Source organism: Lepus europaeus, chromosome 1, assembly GCF_033115175.1.
Source record: "Lepus europaeus isolate LE1 chromosome 1, mLepTim1.pri, whole genome shotgun sequence".
Taxonomy (NCBI): Eukaryota; Metazoa; Chordata; class Mammalia; order Lagomorpha; family Leporidae; genus Lepus; species Lepus europaeus.
The window spans coordinates 145,839,903-145,862,137 of record NC_084827.1 but is presented as its reverse complement, the minus strand read 5'-3'; the positions used below and the strand labels follow the sequence as shown (position 1 = coordinate 145,862,137).

General features: G+C 52.8%; 1 protein-coding gene across 1 annotated transcript; it reads right to left on the bottom strand.

The window, feature by feature from the left end:
* Positions 1-7,638: 7,638 nt before the first annotated feature.
* Positions 7,639-13,609, bottom strand: FZD7 (frizzled class receptor 7). Its single transcript, XM_062190029.1, has one exon. It carries the CDS (start codon positions 13,547-13,549, stop codon positions 11,825-11,827), a length of 1,725 nt encoding a protein of 574 aa, XP_062046013.1. The 5' UTR covers positions 13,550-13,609; the 3' UTR covers positions 7,639-11,824.
* Between the last annotated feature and the right edge of the window lie 8,626 nt (positions 13,610-22,235).

The following is a 22,235-nucleotide window of genomic DNA, read 5'->3' as shown; positions in this document are numbered from 1 at the left end:
GAGAGCGCAGGCAGGTGAGTCACCTGAACTTGGCCACTGCACTTCTAGAGTTAGTTCGCCCCAGGGTGGGGGTGGGGGTGGGAGTGGGGGGCTCTTGTCCGGCTCCCCTGTGACTGCTGTGAATGAACACAGGAGAGGAGCCGAACCCAAACCACCTTCGGCCCCACCCGTCTGTCAGCGGTGGCTGTGACCCTCCCGTGACACCCTGTCCCCTGGTGTTCTGACTAGCAGACTTTAAACATAGGTCAGGGAAAGGCAGGATCTAATTCTCCACTAACGAGTAGCACATGACTTGGAATAAATGTATTTGGATCACAAGGAAAACTAATCACAGTTTGGGGAATATTTCAAAGAAACAAGGCCAGTCCTTCGGACACTAACCATTCGGTAGTCAGAGTTGGAAAGAAAAAGCAGGAAAACAGATGCGGTACACTAGAGAAATCAGGGGGTCCTAGCAAGTTACTTAAGAGTTGTCTCAGTTTTCCCTGTCTTTAAAAGGAGGGTAATAGTATGTATTTCAGAGTGGTTGACAGAATTGAATAAGATGTGCAGAGTGCTTACCACACTCCACATATGTGCCTGGGACATCAGAGCCCTCGGTGAATGCTACCACTTATTCCAACTCTGCGGTCCAGGGAATAAGAGGAATGATGGGAAGTCAATTAATAGTTGTCAAAAGAATGATTGAATAAAAGTGGTCAGGAACAAAGCTCCGTTCAGAACTGTCTCTTGCTATCATGTGTGCTCTCTCTCCTTACTGGGTTTTTCCTTTGATCTTTAAAAAAAAAAAAAAAAAAAATTCCATCTTTGTGTTTCCTTTTTCTTGGTTCCCAGTGACAGGTTAGAGGAAGTGTCCCCAAGATCTTGAGGTTGAAAGAAGTGTCCCCAAGGAAAATGCGGCTAGTTCCACCATGTTTCTTGAGGGCCTATCCTATGCGAAAGGCTGTCCCTGGGTCAAGCTCTTTCATTTTAAAAATCAAATAGCCAGGATTAAGAAACACAGTAATATCTGCTTAGACCCATGCAGTAGCTGTCTTGGAGGTGGGAGCTTCCGATGAAAAGTTATCCAGATCTCGTGTTCTGTCTAGGAGGAATTGTGTCTGAGAATTTAAAAATAATACAAGGCAATTTAGGCAGCATTCTAACTGAATAGCAGAGATGGCATTTAGATCTTTTTTCAGTAGTCACTTCAACTGCTTGGACGGATTTCAGTAATCCTGGGAGGCCAGCACAGGCAGTTACAAATGTCTAACAGCAGCGTTTGTGCTGAAAGGGGACTTGGTTATCCGAAGCAAACATTTTGTACAACTCGTAGACCAAAAACCGCTAGGTGAATGGGGGAATTGTACGTTGCCTTCCTCTCATCAGAGATGAACTAACTGAATTTCCACCACGTCTTACTTAACTCCTACAGCGAAATGATTCCCACCTTAACTGAAATAAATATGAACCCACTTCTGTGGAGACGGCTTCCCTAAGCGGACTCCAAATGAGGAATTCGCAAAGTCAAATTGTTAGCCTTCTTTGTTGTCAGTCCCTTGGGCTGACAGCACAACGAAGCTTTTCTGTGACTCAAGAGGCTGCTTTGGCCTGACACATCTGTCCTCCTTTTCTGAGGTTCCGGTGACTTTATCAGGCCATTTGGCTCCTGGAGATTGCTTCAGGAAGCCCCAGCACATGCATGCTCTGCTGGCCACTGCGGGTGCTGGTGGCAAGCTACTATGGCCTTGCGTTTTCCTGTGCCAAGTGTGCTGGTCACTAATTTAACTCCTTGGAAATGGCAAGTGCAAATGATGGTGAAAATGGCTGCACCTTGGTTAAGTTCTTTCTTTCTTTCTTTCTTTTTTTCAAATAGTAAGAAGAAGGTAAGAAGAAGACAAGCAGGGACTGGTGTTGTGGTGCAGCGGGTTAAGCCACCATCCCATATCAGAGTGCTGGTTCAAATCGTGGCTGCTCTGTTTCCGACCCAGCTTCCTGTAATGCACCTGGGAAAGCAGCAGAAGATGGCCCCAAGTGCTTGGGCTCCTGTATCCATGTAGCAGATAAAGGTCCTGGTTCCTGGCTTCAAATTGGTTCAGCCCTTGCAATTGTGGGCATTTGGGGGAGTGAGCTAGAGGATGGAAAATCTCTCTCTTGCTTTCTTTCTTTCTCTCTCTCTGCCTCTTCTTTTTTCTATCACTCTGCCTTTCAAATAATAAATCTTTAAAAACAAGCAAATATGTAGCTGTAACTGTGCCATTTCATTTCAGTGTTGAGGGGAAAGAGAGAAAGCAAGAGAAGAGACTTAATGGATGTATAAGAAGTAGCCTGAATCATGGATGAAATAAGAAAGATTTTTTATTTTTTATTTTTGACAGGCAGAGTGGACAGTGAGAGAGAGACAGAGAGAAAGGTCTTCCTTTTGCCGTTGGTTCACCCTCCAATGGCCGCTGCGGCCGGCGCACCGCGGCCAGCGCACCGCGCTGATCCAATGGCAGGAGCCAGGTGCTTCTCCTTTTAACACTGAAATTTGCCCCCTTGAAGTCTGCCCCTTCAGATCAGCAAAGTCCAGCTTGAACTATACCCCTTTGCCACGCCTTCCTGATATTTAAAACAGTCTGCACACACTCTTCACCAAATTCTCATTTCTTTGCCGCATGACTTGGTTCCTGTGGGGATCTCGAGTTTCTAAGCCATTGCAGCCCACTTGGGCCCTGGATGGACTGAAGAATGGGCTCACCCACATCAGGCTTTCGTTAGCGGATCAGTAGACAGTTGTACCGGGCAAAGCCTTCTGGTTTCTGGCTTACCAGTTTCTGCTAGGAGGGCCCCTGTGCCTGGACATTGCCCTCTCTTGGGAACCCAGTTATTCTACGGCACAGGTGCGCGCACAGAAGGGGGACAGGTTGAGGCCTGGGGGAGGCTGTGAGGGGCGGGGAGGTGGGGGGTGGGGGGACGCAAGTGGCCGTCTCACCGCAGCATCAGGACAAAGGCAATGCCTTCACTTTCTCTGCAAATGCACTGGATTTCTGGTTGAAACGTGTGAAATTATTTCCCGAATTTTTTTTTTTTTTTTTTTTGACAGGCAGAGTGGATAGTGAGAGAGAGAGACAGAGAGAAAGGTCTTCCTTTTTGCCGTTGGTTCACCCTCCAATGGCCGCTGCGGCCGGCGCATCTCGCTGATCTGAAGCCAGGAGCCAGGTGCTTCTCCTGGTCTCCCATGGGGTGCAGGACCCAAGCACTTGGGCCATCCTCCACTGCCTTCTCGGGCCATAGCAGAGAGCTGGCCTGGAAGAGGGGCAACCGGGATAGAATCCAGCACCCCGACCGGGACTAGAACCCAGTGTGCCGGCGCCTCAAGGCAGAGGATTAGCCTGTTAAGCCACAGCGCCGGCTCCCGAATTTTTAAAAAACTTTTTTATTAAAGATAACAACAAAAAGAGTGTTGTCTTTAGGAAGTAAGAATTCTCCCCAGAGCAGGAGTAGAAGGAAGGCAGATTTAATCGTATTCCCTGGAACTCTGTTCTCTTTCCCCAATGTGGTTCCCTGTTTGTTAAAGAAGGGACGTAAACCCAAAATAGTCCCCGTCCTGCGCCTCGAGGCCCACCAAGTCCTCTCTGCCACAGTGGCCTGTTCTGTAAACTGAGGCTCGTCGGGGTCTTCAGGGTGCGTCACTCGCACAGCTATCTCTTGAGCGAATGTCCCACTCGCAGGCTCCGTAGGAATCCCGGAGTTCAACTGAGAGCCTGGGAAGTGGGAGCAGCAATAGCTTCCGCTTAGAAGGGTGAAGGGGGTTTCCGTGGGGCTGCTCCCACTCACTCCCCAGAGGGAAGACTGCCTGCCCGGGGCCGGCCAGGAGCCTGTGCTCTCCCACTGAGGCCCTGTCCCAGCCTTCCAGTCCATCCTCCGGCACCATGGGGGAAGCGTCCCAGGGACCCTTAGACCGCCCCCAGGGGGTGGCAGAGGCATCTGGGAATCGTCTCTCCAAGCTCCTGCTCACTACCAGCCCCTGGGGACCACGGTAGAAACCCACACAAGGTAAGGAAGAGGTAACGATAGGGCCTCAGAATTTAAACAGCGTTTCTGAGCCTTGTGCTTCTAAGAAAAAACCTAAAATATTTCCTGGGGACTAGCACTGAAAATCCCCTTCTCAACTCCACTTGGTCCTGAAGGAAATCATTTCCATCCTTTTGGAATGGTTCTGGATTAAATTAAAAAGAATAATAGAGAATGGAAGACATTAAGATCTCAGTAAATATTTGTGGCGTGGTGATTAGGGGCACAAGCTACAGCCGAGTTTGCTGCTTTTCAGGTCACCTTGGACAGCCCAAGTTTCCCCCATGTCAAGTAGGGAAATGATTATACCCACCTCCTGGAGTTGCTATGAAGAGTAATGAGATAATTATATATTGATAATAATGCTGATGTTTAACGATCACTTGTTTGATGCCAAGTATCATGACTAGGGCTTTGTGTGGACCAGCAGACTATGCTGTGCCCAGGGCTTCACACAGAGGCGATGCTCTATACATGGGAGCAGTTACGAAGGCAACGATCATGGAGCTGGGGCTGTGATGTAGTGGTTAAGCTGACACCTGCAGCGCCAGCATCCTACATCAGCTCTGGTTCAAGTCCCGGCTGCATCACTTCCGATCCAACTCCCTGCTAACGCACCTGGGAAAGCAGTGGAACATCTTCCACTGCTTCCATGGCCCAAGTGCTTAGGTGGGGGACCCAGATGGAGTTCCAGGCTCCTGGGGAGTGAAATGGCTGATGGCAAGTCTCGATCTCTCTGTCCCGCCCTCTGTAACTCTGCCTTTCAAATAAATAAATAAATAAAAGAGATAATGATCATTGTGATTATCAGCAAAGTCCCATAGCCCCTCTTCACTGCCCATGGTGGCCATTTCTCCCTCGTGCTCTGTTTCACAACGCTGCTGCCAATGCCCTGCCTGCCACCCCTGTGACCCTAGGGGTACCTCTGCCACATCTTCAAATTTTGCTGCTCTGGGGAAAAGATGACCAGATTCCTTGGAAGACCTGGGTGGCTCCCTCATTGTGGCTTGGCCCAGGCTTCCTTGTGACACTGAACAGCTGCTGTTGGCCTCTCAGCCCTGGTTTCCCCACGGTCGGGATATGACTCAGATGCTGCTGCCCATTTGTTAGAACAGAGGACGCGAAGAAAGGGACCTTGTGAACACAAGCAGGGGGGGTTTCTGTCCAGTCCCCACATGCCCTGAGTGTTGCCTGCGGTCCTGGCTGACACTCAGGTCCCAGCAGCCTCTGAGCTGAAGGCAGGGCTCCCTTAGCACCTCGCTCCTTGCAGAGCCTCACGATACCACCTGCTGGAGCTGAAGATAATTCAGGAGTTTAGCCCCAAGACTGTCATCTGTGTCTGCTGCAGAACTAAAACAAACAAACAAACAAACAAACAAACAAAAGCCATTCAAGGAGCAGCTGCGACCCACCCCTCCTTCCAGACACTCTACACCTGGAAACTGGAACTAAATGTTGGATGCCATCTGTTTTCCTTTGGAAATTGAAAATAAAATAAAATAAGATTGGCACTAGGTTATGACACACATGCTTTCATTGTTGATACATTCCCTACTCCTTGTCCCACCTTACTGCCCCCCACACACACTTGGTTAATCCTCCATCTGCGGCACTGGCATCCCACATGGGTGCCGGTTCTAGTCCCGGTGGCTCCTCTTCCAGTCCAGCTCTCTGCTCTGGCCCGGGGAGTGCAGTGGAGGATGGTCCAAGTGCTTGGGCCCTGCACCCGCATGGGAGACCAGGAGGAAGCACCTGGCTCCTGGCTTCGGATCAGCGCGGCGTGCCAGCCGTAGCCACCATTTCGGGGGTGAACCAATGGAAGGAAGACCTTTCTCTCTGTCTCTCACTGTCTATAACTCTACTTGTCAAATAAAAATTATCTTCTGGAATCTGCAAGGCCCAGCTGAAGTTTGGGGATCCCCCTAAGGGCAGGGTGGTGGGTAGTACTGGGTTGGATCTTTTGAACACCTTTTACCCACGGGCTCCATGGAACTTTATCTCCTGGCCCCACCTCCTCCTCATCCCTGCCTCCTAAATGCATTTCTCGCTCCCAGTTTGCTGATCTCTCAAGAGACCGCCTCTTGAGCTCCGGTGCTGAATCTGATGCCAGGACAGCAGTGTAAGGGGCTTTATAGGTGTGAGCAGTAAGGGCAATTAGCCAAAGAGGCGAACTTGTGTTCCCTAAAAAGCGAGGCGGACCCCAGCGGAAGCACACTTGGAGCCCTCAGCCACACGTCAGTTTTATTGTCAGTTTGCAGTCTTTTGAAAGGGGCTTTGGGGACCTAGAGAAGCTCTTGCCTGAGGATCACTGAGGAGAACCCCCAAACCTCTGTGCTATCATTCCAGCCACTTCAGGGGTGGATTTGGTACCGAAATCCCCAGCGACAGAAATTCCGCGATAACGAGACGGCGGGCAAACCCAGCTGAGCGACTGAGCTAAGGACTCAGAGAGTAAATCCCCTGGGTGTCTGAGGGAGATGCGCCCTCAGATGGAGGAACGCGTTTGCTGGTGGAGAGGAGGGATGCGCAGCACCCTGGCCAGTACCGGACCCCACCCGGCCCCAACCTGGGATCTGGCTTCACTGGACAGCCGCACAGCGGTGACTTCGCCTTGGCACTGGGCTTGCAGAAGCCACTACTGAAGTTCCTTTCCCTTCACTGGGCACCCACTGGCTTAGGGACACACTGTCCCGGGGTGGAAACAGCCGACTAGCCGGGGATTTGAACATAGCTACAGCCGGTGTGGAACTTCGTACAGGGCTGTGCTAGGGACCACGGGTGGCCGGAGGAGACTCCGGTCACCTTCACCAGACAGGAGGCAGGGACCACTGCGAGCACACAGGTTCCCCGGGGTCATATAGGCTGTTTCGGCAGTGGCTTCTTAGCGCCAGCGCCTCTGCAGGACCGGCCGGGGCAGGAGCGTGGGCGAGAGGCCCCGTGGCAGATTACAGGAACCACCCTGGGTTCAGTCCAAGGGCAGGAGGCTCCTGCCTGCCTCCGCCTGCGTCACGACGCCTCTCTGCGTCTTTAAAACACGGGTTATTCCCCACCTCAGTTGTGAGGCTAGAATGCGAAAGCTTTCCCAATCAGTGCCACCGAATGCCGACAGCGTCTGTGCCCGGATCCTGCCACTGCTCACGTTCCGTCCAGAGTTAGAGTCGCTTGCTTTCTCTTCCCTAGGGGATGCCTTCCTCCCTCTGAACACGGGCCGAGTTACTTCGCTGGACTTTGTCTTTTTACTTTTATCTGTCGTCCTTTGGGTCTCTTTCACAGTGCCTTCTGTGTAGTGGTGCCTTGATCTTGTCGAACTGGATCGCTTGTAATAAGCTACCATTATCTTGGTCAAACTTCCCGTTTTCCATCACTGCAGGACTGAAAATCCCAGATGACTGTTCTCTCTCTCTCTCTCTCTCTCTCTCTCTCTCTCTCTATATGCAAGACACACACACACCAAAGAGCCAAAATTCTAAGGCTGCCCTTTGAAATAAGTTCAGTTTTATATGAAATATGAGGAAGACAGGATCAGATGTTAAGAAATGTCACAAATTAAGAAGAATCAGGTTTTATGAAATCAGTTTAATGTTGCTGGGGGGGAAATAAGGGAAAATGGAACAGACCTGGAATTGTTTATTTAAGTGCACACTGCAGTGTTTTTGGTCCCTTCTAGGATTTCCTGGAGCCCTGTAGACTGTTATTCACCATCCACATATGCATATATAAAAATATACCATCTATAAATAGCCACCTGCCTCTTCAGTGAAATTAAAGATGGCAGAGTTAGGAGAGATTTTCCCAGTGTAATTACAGGGCTCAAACCCACAGCTGTCAGCCCACTGTAGTCTGACCCAGAGGAGTTCTAATATCACTATTTATATCAAGCACATTCAAAAAACTACTTTTTTCATGATAAGATGTTAACAGGACTTTTTTTTTTTTCTGCCAAGATTTCTCACCTACCTACTTAAAAAGATTAGGTGTCCCGTGGGGGGTTGCTGTGTAGACTGCTTTTGTTTTATAAACTGCAGGAAATTTTCACAAGTGTTTCGGCTCCTTATCTGGGGATTAACACCAAACTCTTGCCAATGTTTTTCTTAAACTCTACACATGCCCTGTCACAAACACTCTCCCCACACATATTTTCTGCTGAGATGCGACTCCTTAAGAAACACCCGAGCTTCTAGAATGCTTAGGTAAGAATCCCCAGCGTGAGGGCTAGCCCCAGTGTGGACGGAATTACACTGAACACTTTTATCTTTGCTTACAAAAAAGGAGGTGGCAATTTATTCAGATACCGGCTTTGTTCCCTCAGCCCAAGAGCCCTGAAAGATGAGGAAGGCAACACAACATGTTCTTCAGAGAGCCACACAGCTCAGCTCCGGGGAGAAGGGCCCAAGTGCCTTCAGCAGTTCATTTGCAAGGAAAAATAAAAAAATAAAAAAACCCACCCGTTGGGAGCCTTCCTCCTGCTCTGAAAGCAAACACCCTTAACAGGCAGTCCTAGGGTTTGCTGTAACCTAAAAGGTGTCATTTTATGAGCAAAAACTGGATAAACCCCACGAGACCTGAAGTAATTTATCTTGGTTCCATAAATCTGTTTTCTTTTCCTTCCTCAATGCCAAACTCTTGCTAGGTTAAGATGACCTCACAGTCATTGTGATATTGGAAGCCCAGGAGGATCTTAAAGAAAAGCCAGGAGTGTAGACCTGCTGCTTCCCCCTCCAGGAGAGAAGTGCTGGCCGCCAGTTTTCTTCACGCACGGCACGCACGTTTGGCCGTGTGCGAACCTGTTCATTAACACAAAACCAAGGGGGTTTCTGTTGTGCTTTAGAACTATAGAAACTGCAAGGGACTACAGGACACAGAGCCAGGACTCCGGCTCCTGAATGGCAGAAGAGACACGGGTGGGTGGACACTGGGCCAGCTCCCCGGAGGACTTGCTGAGTATTGGATGCCCGGACCGTGCAGGCTTCCCTGCCTGAGCTGATTCCAAAGTTAGCCTCTTCTACCAGAGGAGAGTAGCGTCAGTGGCTTCTGAGGCCATCCCGGGGTCAGGCCCAGCTGCTGAGTCACTGCCACCACGGGGAGCTGCCTGCCCTCCGGTTCGGTTTACCTCGAAGGCAGAACGAAGCCTTCAGCTAAGAAGGCCGCCGAGCGAGGCCCCCACGCATACCTGGAAGCAGGGGCTGATTTTTCCCATCACCTGAACCCAAGCCGCTTCCGAATTAACAATGTAGATAAGGCACATTAGAATACAAAAACACCAATCAGTTACAAAACAAAAAAGCCACCGAATTCTCCCCAAGGAAAACACCACCTGAAAAGCAGAAGATGCCAAAAACACTTTCAGTCCTCTTTTAAACACAGACTCCATCTCCTAAGGGCGGTAAACACGTGGATCAGACAGCATCTAAAAGAGATGCTTATTCAGTACTTTCAATAGGTCCTCCAAAGCAGGATGTGAAAAGGCTTAGGGGTGTGTGTGTGGTGGGGTGGGTGGGGTGGAGGGAGACAGGAAGCAGCGACAGCAGAAAAAAAAAAATTAAAGGACAGTCAAGGCATTCATTACCCTCTGTGTTTTAAAAGGCAGGGGAAAGACCTCAATACCCTATAGCATCCTCCTTTGGGGGGGCCCTGCCCAGTGGTCTCCCTCCCTACCTTCCTTCCAGAACACAAAAGTTCTGATGGACAGTAAACTAAATAAACATCCACTTTGTATTTAAAAAAAAATTTATTTGTGATCTGTACACGTGATAAAGTGGGGCTTCATTGTAGACTTTTAAAGGCAAAACAAAAATCCAAAGTAAAAATGTATAAATACAATATATATTTCTTACAAAAATGGGAGATTTACAAAATATACATACTGCACTTGTCTATCTTACAAATTTCACATGCACCTTAAAGAGATATAACACAAAAGATGAGCAAACCTGTGTAGTGGGAGTTTAAAATTTCTGACAGAGGAGACAGTTTCGAAGGTCTGAGACACAAGATCATTTTTAAGCTGAATGTAAAGGCAGCTCCACTCAATTCACTCCACTCAGCATCACACACAGAAAGGAACTTGTTCTCCAGATGGTACCCTCTGATGGGCATTTAAAAACCGTTCTGAGAAACAGGGCAGTGTTGCAAGACTGGACGGCCGTGTCAAAGGTGGAGTGAGGGTTAGCTCCCATGATCCCCTGCTCAGCGCTACACCACTATGCCAAAGAATCCGCGTTCTGGTACAGAAAAGAACGTGATTTTAAGAATAGTAAATTTGTCTTCCAGCACATTTCAAAGAACTCCAGAATCACTTTGAAGTTTACCTTCTTTTAATGACTTTTTATAAAAAGGGGGCCCGAGGTTCAAACTTTCCTCTTGGTTTATTCTCATTTCTGCAGCTCACCTACCTCCCCACCCGACCCCGGGGATGGGGTCAGCATACACATGATGTTTTATAAACAGATTTATGGAACCATGATCAAATGGACAAACTGGTTCCTTAGCTTTTTTTTTTTTTAAATTAGCTTTCTTTTATTATTATGCTGAAGGGCATTATGCTTTTCCTTTTATCTTGAAGGATCCAAATTGGAGAGAGAAAAAAAAAAATGAGAAAGAAAACCTACATGTAGGCTTATAGCAAGAAAAATAAATGAAGGGAAGATTTCCCTGAACATGTGAACAGAGCTTGTTGGATCATGTGTTCTGAATTAAACTGACTTAAAACAAACAATAAAACATCCTTAGGTTTCCTTCAGCCAAGTCAGAACCTCTGGCTGAACCGGGTATGGAAGCACACCCTCCCTCACTTTTCCTTAAAAAGGAATGTTTATCTCAACCCAATTACCAACCAAAGGGAAACCTCCGATTTGCCCCGCTTTGCCTGTAAAAGTTGCCGTCTTCACAGTTATGCCTTTCCACAGGGAGACACTTTGGTTTCCTCTTTTGTCTCTTACAACAAAGACAAGGGGGAAAAATGCATTCCTGTTTTGAAAAGCAACAAGTCATCACTTCTTTTCAGGGTACTAAACTAAATAAAACGCCCTCCTTTCGGCCGCCTGCCCTGCCCCCGCCCTCGGCCTCATCCAGAAACCTTCTCGGCACTTCTTTAGCTCCCTCGCATTTGGGTTCTTAGCAGGCAGGGCTCCCGGCACTTCCAAATGCCTATTTTACAAGACCCGAAAGGGGTTGTGGAGGAAAACCAGGCGGGAGGGGGCAGGGGAGGCCAGCGTGTAGCATCTGACCCTGGAAATTAACCCATCTGGGCTCCAGTTTGGCCCCAGTGAAAAGAGATTATGGTTTGACCACCGCTTGACAAGAACACTGCAGGAGGCCCCCCTCTTCCCAACAAAGCGGCCGCTCCCGCGGGGGCGCACCTTTCCCCCGGCCGCTGGGCAGTGAGGACCGGCCACTTGCCTTGCAGCAGGGGATGGCTCTCGGCCCGCCCGGCCTACAGCCAAGAACTCAGAGCAGTCTCTCCTGGTCTCGGTCTTCTCCAGGGGCCCACGCCGGCCCGTACCGTTCACCATCACCACCACCACCATCATCATCATTAGCCTGAAAGTCTTTGCCAGAAGTCTGTTGATCCAAACCACTTTCCACTAAGGCCTCCTTTCCAACCCCCACCTCCGCGGCCCCCACCCCAATTCTGCAAACAACTCGCTCCCCGGTCGTTTCCCGGTGGAGGGAAAGGAGGTGACCAAAACAAGCCCCCCTACCCACCCGACAGTTCTCTCCCGGCGGCGCCTCCCCCCACCACCACTCACAGCGGGTGGGCGCGGGCAGGGTGTGGGGGAGGGGCCGGGGCTCATACCGCAGTCTCCCCCTTGCTGCTGTGGCTGAGTCTGTGGTAGAAGCGGCGCCACGACTGCAGGGTCTTGCCCGACCAGATCCAGAAGCCCGTGGTGATGCCCACGATCATGGTCATCAGGTACTTGATCATGAAGACCGTGAAGTCGGGGCTCATGGGCGGGAAGTGGCCGGGCGGGCAGGGCACGGCGTAGCTCTTGCACGTCTGGAGGAGCCAGGTGCGCTCCCAGTGCTCGCGGAAGGCCTGCTCGTAGAAGTAGCAGGCCAGCACGATGGTGGCGGGCACGGTGTAGAGCACCGAGAAGACGCCGATGCGCACCATGAGCTTCTCCAGCTTCTCTGTCTTGGTGCCGTCGTGCTTCATGATGGTGCGGATGCGGAAGAGCGACACGAAGCCGGCCAGCAGGAAGGAGGTGCCGATGAAGAGGTAGACGAAGAGCGGCGCCAGCACGAAGCCCCGCAGCGCGTCCACGCTCGAGAGGCCCACGTAGCACACGCCGCTGAGCAGGTCCCCGTCCACCTGGCCCATGGCCAGGATGGTGATGGTCTTGACGGCCGGCACGGCCCACGCGGCCAGGTGGAAGTACTGCGAGTTGGCCTCGATGGCCTCGTGGCCCCACTTCATGCCGGCCGCCAGGAACCAGGTGAGCGACAGGATGACCCACCAGATGGAGCTGGCCATGCCGAAGAAGTAGAGCACCATGAAGAGGATGGTGCAGCCCTCCTTCTTGGTGCCCTGCGCCACCGTGCGGTAGCCGTCGTCCGAGAAGCGCTCCACGCACACGGCGCGGTCCTCCAGCAGGAAGCCCGCCACGTGCGCCACGGCCACCATGAAGTAGCAGCCCGACAGGAAGATGATGGGCCGCTCTGGGTAGCTGAAGCGCCGCATGTCCACCAGGTAGGTGAGCACGGTGAAGAGGGTCGAGGCGCAGCACAGCACGGACCACACGCCCACCCAGAGGCGGGCGAAGCGCCTCTCCTCCTCCTTGAAGTACATGAGGCCGTTGGCACGGCCCGGCTCGCAAGGGGCGCCACAGTCGCGCTCGCCCAGGAAGCGGTAGCCCAGGTAGGGGGGCACCTTGAGCTGGCGCGGGCACGAGAAGGGGAAGGCGGCGCGGCCCCTGCCGTCCGCAGCCCCCGGGGGCAGCGCGGTGAAGGGCGGGTCCGGCAGGTAGGGCGCCGTGGGGTAGGCGGTGGGGCCGCCGCCGGGGCCTCCGGAGCCGTCGGACGTGTTCTGGCCCACGCAGATCTCGCCGGCGCCGTGCACCGGGAAGTTCTCGCAGCGCAGCCGCTCGGGCCACTGGAAGCCGAACTTGTTCATGAGCGCCTCGCAGCCCTGGCGGGCGCGCTCGCACAGAGAGCGGCAGGGCGGGATGGCCTGATCGAGCACGGTGCACACGGGCGCGTACATGGAGCACAGAAAGAAGCGCAGCTCGGGCGAGCACTGCACCTTCACCAGCGGGTAGAACTGGTGCACCTCGAGGCCCGCGTCCTCCTGGTTCGTGTGGCCCAGCAGGTTGGGCAGGATGGTCTGGTTGTAGGCGATGTCCGTGCACAGCGGGATGGAGATGGGCTGGCAGAAGCCGTGGTCCGGCACCGAGATGCCCTTCTCGCCGTGGTAGGGCTGCGCCCCGGCGCCCGCGGGCAGCGCGCCCAGCAGCGCCAGCACCAGGGCGCACAGGCCCAGGGGCGATCGCGACGCGGCCGCGCCGGGGCCCCGCATCGCCGGCCGCGAGTGCAGCGACGCTCTCAGCCCAGGGAGTGCGACGAGGCGGCTGGGAGAGGCTTGGATGCCGGGAGGCGCCGCCGCGCCCGGCGCATGAGAGTCCTCCCGGCGCCGGGGCCGGGCCGTGGGCGGCGCGGAGCCGAGGGCGCTGCCGCTGGGGTGCCCGCGCCGCGGGGGCGCCGCAGCCGCCTCCGCCCGGCACTCGCGCGGCCGCCGGGGGCCCAAACGCGTCAGGCTGGGCCGGGGGCGCGGAGGGGGACGGCCTGGCCCTCTCTGCGGGGACGTAACGGTGCGCCTTTCTCTGCGGCGAGGAGCAACAAGCGTCTCCGGCTGCCCTTCAAAGTTTGCCGAAGTCTCTCGAACCCTCCCCCCCGCACAACCCAGCGCACACGGACGCGCACGCCCCCCACTCCAAGTCCGGCCCCCGCCAGGTCAGAGCCGGGGCCGCCGCCTCGGAGGTGCTGCTCCGCCTCCTCGCCTCGAGGCTCGGCTCGCCACCGCCTCCTTCGCCTCCTCCTCCACGCCCCGCGCCTTCTTCGGCCCCAAGTTTCAGCCCCAAACGGCTGGCTCTCGCTGAGTCCCACCGGCGCCTCAGAGCCTGGAGCCCGGCGACTTCTGCTGCAAGCGGCGTCTGAAGCGGCGAGGCCCCTGTGCCCCGCGGCCTGGCCCCGGCCTCTCCGGCCCCCGAGTCCCGGCGCCCGCCGCCGCCAGCCGCCGGGAGGGAGCGCCGAGTAACGCCTGGGAGCCGCGCCGGTGGCCAGAAGAAGCGTCGGGCTCGCAGCGCTCCGGCCGACCCGCCCCCTCCCCTCCCCCCATTCACAAACCACTCAGGGGGCGGTGCCCGCGCCCCGGCGCGGCCCAATGGTGGCCTTTGTTTTCTCTGGGGCCGCCTCTGGATTGGGTGGAAGTCGGAAGGGGCGGGCAAGGGAACGGTGGGGGGGGGGGAGGCGGTGACTGCTGCGCTCTGGGCGGATTCCTGAGGGGAGGGGCGGGGGACTGGGAGGGAAAAGTTGGGAAAAACTTTTACCCTGCATTGGCTCCGGGGAGAAAAACGCACCAGAAAGGGAATTTACTTGAAAGATTTGTTCCTCTTCCGGGTGCACTAAACACACATTCCTGGGCAGAAGGGCTCATTCGCCCCAGAGTCGGGAATAGCGCCGCGCCACGGCCGGGGAGCGGGGGCCCGGAGCCGCTTCAGTCGCTTCCCGGCTGGCCACGCCGAGCTTTGGCGTGGGGGCCTTGGGTGGCGGGATCCTAAGGGTGCGGATCCGGACGGGGTGGGGAGGGGGCGCGCCTTGCGGACTGCTGGTCTCCCTCCGGAGCCGGGCAGACCGCGTGAGGCCGCGGTCCCCGCGCACCCCCTCCCCCGGTTGTAAAACGGAAGAGGGGCGGCCTCGGAGGAGAAATCGGCGGCAGCCGTGGGGGCCGAGAGCGAAGGCGGGGGGAAGTGCAGACCCTCGAGGAGCGGGCCCGGCGCGGGACTGCAGGCGCGGGGCCCCGGGCCGCCCGCAGGAAACGGGGCCGGCCCGAGCGCCCGGCGCGCTCCGTGCGGCTCGCAGAGCCTCTGCCGCGGCCCTGTGCCCCTGACTTCTGTGGGCCCGTGGCCTGGGGGTGGGAACCCGTCTCCGTGGGGGGAGCATGGTCTGAGCCTCCATTTGGAATCTGCCCAGGAAAGTTGCCATGCGTGTCAGAAACCAGGGCCGCTGCTCCCGAACGCGCTCTCCAGACCCGAAGAGGGGCTCCCCTAGTCCTCGGGAGCGCCTCCGGACTGGCGAGCGTTCTTTTGTTCTCGGTAAACCTTCCTCCTGCCTCAGGCGCGGGGTCGGAAGTGGCCAGAGGGCCTCCCGGCTCTCTCGGGGCGGCCGAGTATAGCGGGGATCCCAGGCGGGAAAGTGACATCAGTGACATGTTTTGGAAGAAAGAAAAAAAAAAAAAATCAAAATACCGCGCCCCCCCCTCCCGCGCCTCTGTGTCATCCTCTGCTTTTCAAATCGTTATCCGGGCCGGCCCCTCTGCCCGCGCTCCCAGCGGGTTCCGATCGAGCTGAACGCTGCCGGCCGAGGGTGGCTGCCCCCAGTGCGCTTCTTCCCCTGCAAGGAGAAAAACTGATCCTGAAATCGCTACCGAGTTCGTGGGGGTTGCCCTCCACGGCGTCCTTCGTTTTGCCACTGAGGTTCGCTGGACACCCTGCCTTCCACTTGACGGCTCTGCGTCGCTTGCGGCTGCTTGTCGGTGGGTGCAGAGCCGAAGCCCTCGGAGGTAGCTAGTGTGTCCTCCCTGCGGCCCCTACGGCACCCCTTTCCTCTCAGACTGGTTTTGAGCCCTCCCCCCACTTCGGTGGTATGAGGAGTAATAGAACGTGTTCCTCCCTTGTATTTTTTTTTTCAAGGACTCTCCTTTTCCTTTCTAAACTATTTTCTTGTGCCCTAGCAGCCAGGAGTGTAGCAGTTTCGGAAAGGAGGCTGTTTAAAGACAATGGGGCGGCTCTGCTTTGTCATTTAAAGTGTGTGTGGTGGGAGCTTCGATTCCTTTTTTCTGTCTGTGAGCTCCAGGATAGCCTCCTTTCCTGAATCAGATTTTCATGCTTATTCATCAGGCCGCTGATCTAAGTCATCTTTGCTTATCGAGAGAGAAATACCAAGCTCTGCCATCACATAAAATGAAAACTGACAAGATAAAATACCGTCTCCAGTGCAGCTAAAACCAGTGTAGCTGGTGAACTGCGACTCCTCATGTTATCGCCCCAGATACCTCCGGTGTTGGGGAGGAGGGGTACTACTTTAGAAAGAAAAAAGAAAACCCTTAAAAATACAGCCTATGCATAAGATGCAGAAAACCCATCCCAGATGGAAAACCTCACAGATGTGTTTTCTCTTGCTCTGTCCCAGGCAGACAAGTGCAAAAAACACAGACGCAAAGGCAAACATTTTTGAGATTGCTTTGTTTTGAGACTATTTAAAAAAAAAAAAAAAAAACACCTTCAATGTAAAATTGTTCCCCCAGATCAGAATTTGCTGTTTGTGAGGGGTGCTGTAGCTTTCCATAGTTTGTCTGATATAGAATGCTGTGATTTTAGACACAGACAGTGGGTTCACAGTGGAGGAGGCTAAATGCTCTATTTTAGACTCTCTAACACATGCAGTAACATTAGTTTACATTCTGTCCAGGATCCATTTTCTTGTCCCAGCAACACCTTCTACACCCAACTCCCAAAGCTGCTCATTGGTGTCTTCTTTGGAGAGCCAAGGGTGGACAGCTTTGTAACTGCTGCAAAACTTCCAGTCCTCCCTGCCCTTTCAAATAACAAAGGCCTTTATTTCTTCAAATCTCTTCTGTATGAACCCACAGAAAAGTGATGGTATTCATTGGCTCCGGTTTTTCAAATGCTACTTATTTTGGCCAAGTCCCAGGTTTATCTAGTTGAGTTACATTCTGATGCAGGTCAGATTTGAAAATGGCCACTTTCCTGCTGCCACAATCCTGCCATGACAATGAAACTCTAGCTGGAAGAATGACTCATGGAAGACCAGAAAGGACAGCTTTTAGCAGGCGCTTCCCTTCCCAGCCTCTCTTACCAAACCATTTTGACCCTGAGGACTTGGAGTTTCCAGTTGGCCAGGTTGCCATTGACTGGTGCTCATGGTTGTTTGGGGGTGTTGATCATTCCTCCAAATGGGAACGTTCTCATCCCTAAAACACCTTGTCGTGTTGTGACAGTCAGAGGTGTCCCGACTGAAGACAGGGAGAGCTCTGCTGTCATCATGTGAGGTGTATAGGCCTCATCCTATAGAGATGATTTATGTGGCAAATTCCAGTGACTGAATCTGTCAGCGTTTCCCTTCTTGTTGAGAGTTTTGCTAAGGATCCATTGTTGCATAACAGCTGGAAATCTAGTATCTTAAAATAATAGATAAATACTATTCCATAGTTTCTGTTTGTCTGGAATGGGTCCCCTTGCTTAGTCTCTCACGAGACTATGGTCATGTTGGTCGGGGCTACAGTTACCTAGAGGCTGTTGGCCAGAGTCATCAATCAAATCAGGTCCTTGCCATGTGGGCCTCTCATGAAGCAACTCATGATACGGCATCTGAAAGGCAGAGTGATGGCACGGGGGGAGACAAACATGCACGTGCGCGCACACACACACACACACACGGCTAGTGGGGTGGGATGGGGGGAATGCTTCCATCTGCTGGTTCACTCCCCAGATATATGCAACAGCCAGGGCTGGGCCAGGCTGAAGCTGGGAACCAAGAACTCCACCCTGATCTCCCATGTGGGTGGCAGGAACCCAAGCACTTGAGCCATTGCCTGCTGCCTCCCAGGTACCTTAGCAGGAAGTTGGATCAGAAGCAGAAGCAGGACACAATCCCAGGCACTCTGATGTAGTCTGTGGATATCCCAGGCAGTAGCTTAACCCACCGCGCCACAATGCTCACCCCTACCAAGGTGGTTCATAGACTAGTTGAGTTCTGCTTTTCACCATCCATATCCTATTCTGCCCCAGGTAAGTTACTTAGCCTCCCTGGCTACTCCAGGGTGTTGTGAGAATTAATCACATAATATTTATAAAATGCTTTGTGAGCAAAAAATTTTCATGGGCAGAATCCCATTTTGGCTACACAGATGCAAAGCATGGAAATAAAATGAAAGGCCAAGTTAGCCTCGTATTTTGTGGCTCTGGATCTTTGCTAAAGTTGTTATTATTTTTTATGGAGTTTTGCTGGTAAATGTTTAATCATCAGCTCTCTAGGAAAAAGGACCTGAGCTTTACATTTGCCAATTCCTGTGGTGTAAATACCGGTAGCATGACTGATTTCAAGCCCACATAACATCGCTGAACTTGGAATTTGCAAAAGATGCTCACAATCAGCTCCACAAGACCCTGAGGTGGCTCCAGTACACCATTGGGTTTCTAGAATTCATTCTCTTAAGGTTATTTTGAGCATCAAAAGTAGTTATATTTTACATATCATGGCCACTGTTTAGAAAATGTCAGGTACAATGTCTGTAAATTCGTAACAGTGCTGTAGGGTCTGAAGCTGAGGCTGGACTAAGATCTGTTTCATATTTTTTACTTCAAGTTGCACTGCTTCATGGCAAACAGTGTCATTTTGTCCTTTTAAATGTCTGATCAAAAGCCATTCCAAATTTTGGATGGTGGACTGGAATGTCTAGGCTTGGCCTATCTTCCACTTAGAAGAGTCTGTTCACTTTCTCTGTTCTCCAGGAGCAACTTAATTCCTATTGCATAAATAGTGCTAGTAGACATCTGAACCAGGAGATGTGGGGCAGGTGGGAATCTTGGTGGGCTTTCCCATTATAGGATCTTGGCAGGCTGCAACAGTGAAGAGTAGGGAGAAACTGCAGGAACTATACTCTCCGTAGTGATGAAAGCCCCCAGGAACCTTCTAGAAGAGTGAGGATGGGAGCTAGAGCAGCGGAGCCCACACCTAGCTGGTCATCAGAGGCACTTGAGAAAAAGAGAGGAGGAGGAGGATGTGGAGGAAGAAGAGGAGGAACAGAAGGAGAGAGGAAGAAAAAGAAAGCATTTTCAGGAAGGCTGAGCCCCCTTCAGACCTGTTCAGTTAGATTGTCTGGTATGAGACTTGGGGATTTAATTGGTAGAAGTCACTGGGTGATTCTTATGAATTAATCAGGTCTGGGAGCCACTGACCCATACTGCATTCCGAAGCAGGGCATCGTGTCACAGATGCCTTGTCAAATGCCTTGAGTCCTGCAGAAAGCCCCGTGCCGGACTTGATTATGTTTTGAATTCAAGGATGGAAATAATGAGAACCATACGGAAGTACGTGTGTGTGTGTGTGTGTGTGTGTGTGTGTGGTGAGGAGCTGGTTGCGTGGTGCGCTGTTGGGTCGAAACAAGTTCATGGTGGCTATTCTGGAATGGAACAGCTGCTCCTCCCACAGTTCGTTTCACAGCATTTCCTCAGACTGATGTTGCCATCTTTGTACTTCAGTGCCATGTGAACCCTGACCTCAAGTGAATGAGCCAGGAATAGATGACGTGACCCAGCCATGGAGCTGTATGGCCTGAGACCACAGTCCTACAGGTGTGCCTGCTGCACACAGAATGGTCACCTTATCAGATCCTCTTATTTGGGGGTCTGAGTGTGAAATTGCTGGCCGAAGCTGAGAAACTGTGGGAGAAGGGAGCAAGCAGACACCAGACAACAGAAATAGCTTGCAGTGAAACTGGGAGGCCAAGGTGCGGTAAGCATAGAGCGTTAGATGGTGGCCTCAGAGACAGAGGCCGTTCTTGGGTGAAGAGTTGGGAAGGAAGGGAGAGAGAGAGGAAAGAACGGGCAAAGTGGGGAAGGAACGCTTGTTTCAAAAGGAGTGGACGCACAGCCCAGAACACAAGAGCTGCCCTCCCGGCTGTCTTCCTTCCCTTGGAATCCTATCATGCCAGGGAGGAAAGCCAGCCGCCTGTCTGTGTATTGCTAGCCACTGCAGAGAACCTTATTAACCTCAGTGCCAGGGCCTGGGGAAAGGGGAAAACACAGGTGTTTTCTGACTTGCCCTGGGGGATTGGGCTGACCCCAGGGGCTTAGCACCCGCCTGGGAGAGGCATTCAGCAGGGCTGACTACCAAGGCTCAGGCTTAGGGCCACCTGCATCTTGCTGCATGGCCTGGATCACGAGATTGGGCCTAGGACCGCACTTGATATTGAAACTGCCAAAGTGTTGCAGGACAGGAATGGTCTATCAAGGTTTCTCCTGGGTTATTATGCAAAATGAATGCACTACAGCATATCCGTCCTTAGCGTGCCACAGCAGCTGCTAGCTGTCCCTCAGCATCGCTCTCCTCTTCTTCCACAGTAACAGAGAGACCCAGTCTTTAGCTAGATATGTGACTCACTGGAGTGAAGAGCCTATTTGCTGGGGCTGGTGCTGTGGTGCAGCAGGTTAAAGCCCCGGCCTGCAGCGCTGGCATCCTATGTGGATGCAGGTTCGAGTCCTGGCTGCTCCACTTCTGATCCAGCTCTCTGCTAAGGCACCTGGGAAAGCAGCAGAGGATGGCCCAAGTCCTTGAGCCCCTGCATCCTGCATCCTCGTGGGAGACGTGGAAGAAGCTCCTGGATTCAGTTCAGCTCAGCTCTGGCTGTTGTGGCCATTTGGGGTTGAACCAGCAGATGGAAGACCTCGCTTTCTGTCTACCTCTCTCTGTAACTCTGTCTTTCAAATAAAATAAATCTTAAAAAAGAACCTATTTTCCACTCTCCCTTATGGCATCCACTGAATTCTGGCCATGTCATGTCAGTAAGTGGTATTGTATGCACCAAAAACATGGACTATCTGAATTTCCTTTCCTCCCCACGGCTGGAACGCCGCAGCTTGCTGCGGGCCCTGTGATGGCCTTGGGAATGGAGCAAACAAGAGAAGGAGCCTGGGTCCCTCCCGCAGTGGCACACCATGGCAGCCTGGTGTGGACTCTTTCTGGATTTCTTTCTTTTCTTTTTTAATTTATTTGAAAGTCAGAGTTACACACAGAGAGAGGAGAGCCAGAGAGAGAGAAAGGTCTTCCATCCACTGGTTCACTCCCCAATTGGCCGCAACAGCTGGAGCTGCACCAATCTGAAGCCAGGAGCCAGGAGCTTCTTCTGGGTCTGCCACGCAGGTGCAGGGACCCAAGCACTTGGGCCATCTTCTACTGCTTTCCCAGGCCATAGCAGAGAGCTGGATCAGAAGAGGAGCAGCCAGGACTCAAACCAGCACCCATATGGGATGCCGGCACTACCGGCAGCGGCCTTACCTGCTATGCCACAGTGCCAGCCCCTTGATTTCTTAAATATGATTGAAACGAACTTCTGTCTGTAGGTTTTCCCAAGCCTCATCCTGTTTTGCGGCAGTGTGCAGTCATCAACACTTCATCGAAGGCTCTTTTCTCCACATTCTTTCCCTGCTTGCTTACCCACCTGTGGCTCTGAAAGCTCCTTGAAAGGCGCTGTTTTGTTCTCCTGCTTCACCTTATAAGGTAGAGGCTGGATTTTTGAGTCAAATCGTGGGATTCATTGATCCGATGAAGTTCGATGAAAATAAAGACATAGAGCTTGCTGAGCTGCAGCATGGTGAAAGACTAGTTAGGGACAAAAGACCTGGGGCTCGTGAGTGAGCACGAGCCAGAAGCGTGTGAACAATGCCCTCCTCTCATTTTTAAACTCGGCAGGGACCTAGGGTGCAGAGACTCACTTAGGAAAGCTGTATGAAGGGCACCCTCAAAGCATTGAAAGGCTGGGGGTGGTGGTAGAGAGATTGAATTTTGAAAACCCTACTTCCTGGGCCCCACCCGTACAGAGGCTGTTAAAGGCTCCCCCAGATGACTCTGATGTGCAGCCAGGCTCTAAACTAGCTGATGGCAGGGTGAAAAGTGTGTGTGTTTCCTTGGGGGCGATAGATGACGTCATCTTACCAGCTTCCCAAGCGGGTGAGACGGACTTGCGCCTTTGTCTCCCCTGGGGAACCAGCTGAGGAGGTGAGAACCCAAGACTGGGGGAGCCTTCGCCAGGCTGGGCCCGACTCCTGAGGCAGGCTGGTTCACCTCTGTGGGCCCTGGGGAGCCCCGCTTTGTGATCTGGCCCAGCTGTGCTGGCCCCGGTCCTGTTTGGAGGTTCCTTGTCTAAGTGAGGACTTCTCACAGTGGGGATTTTCTGGGGGTGTTTC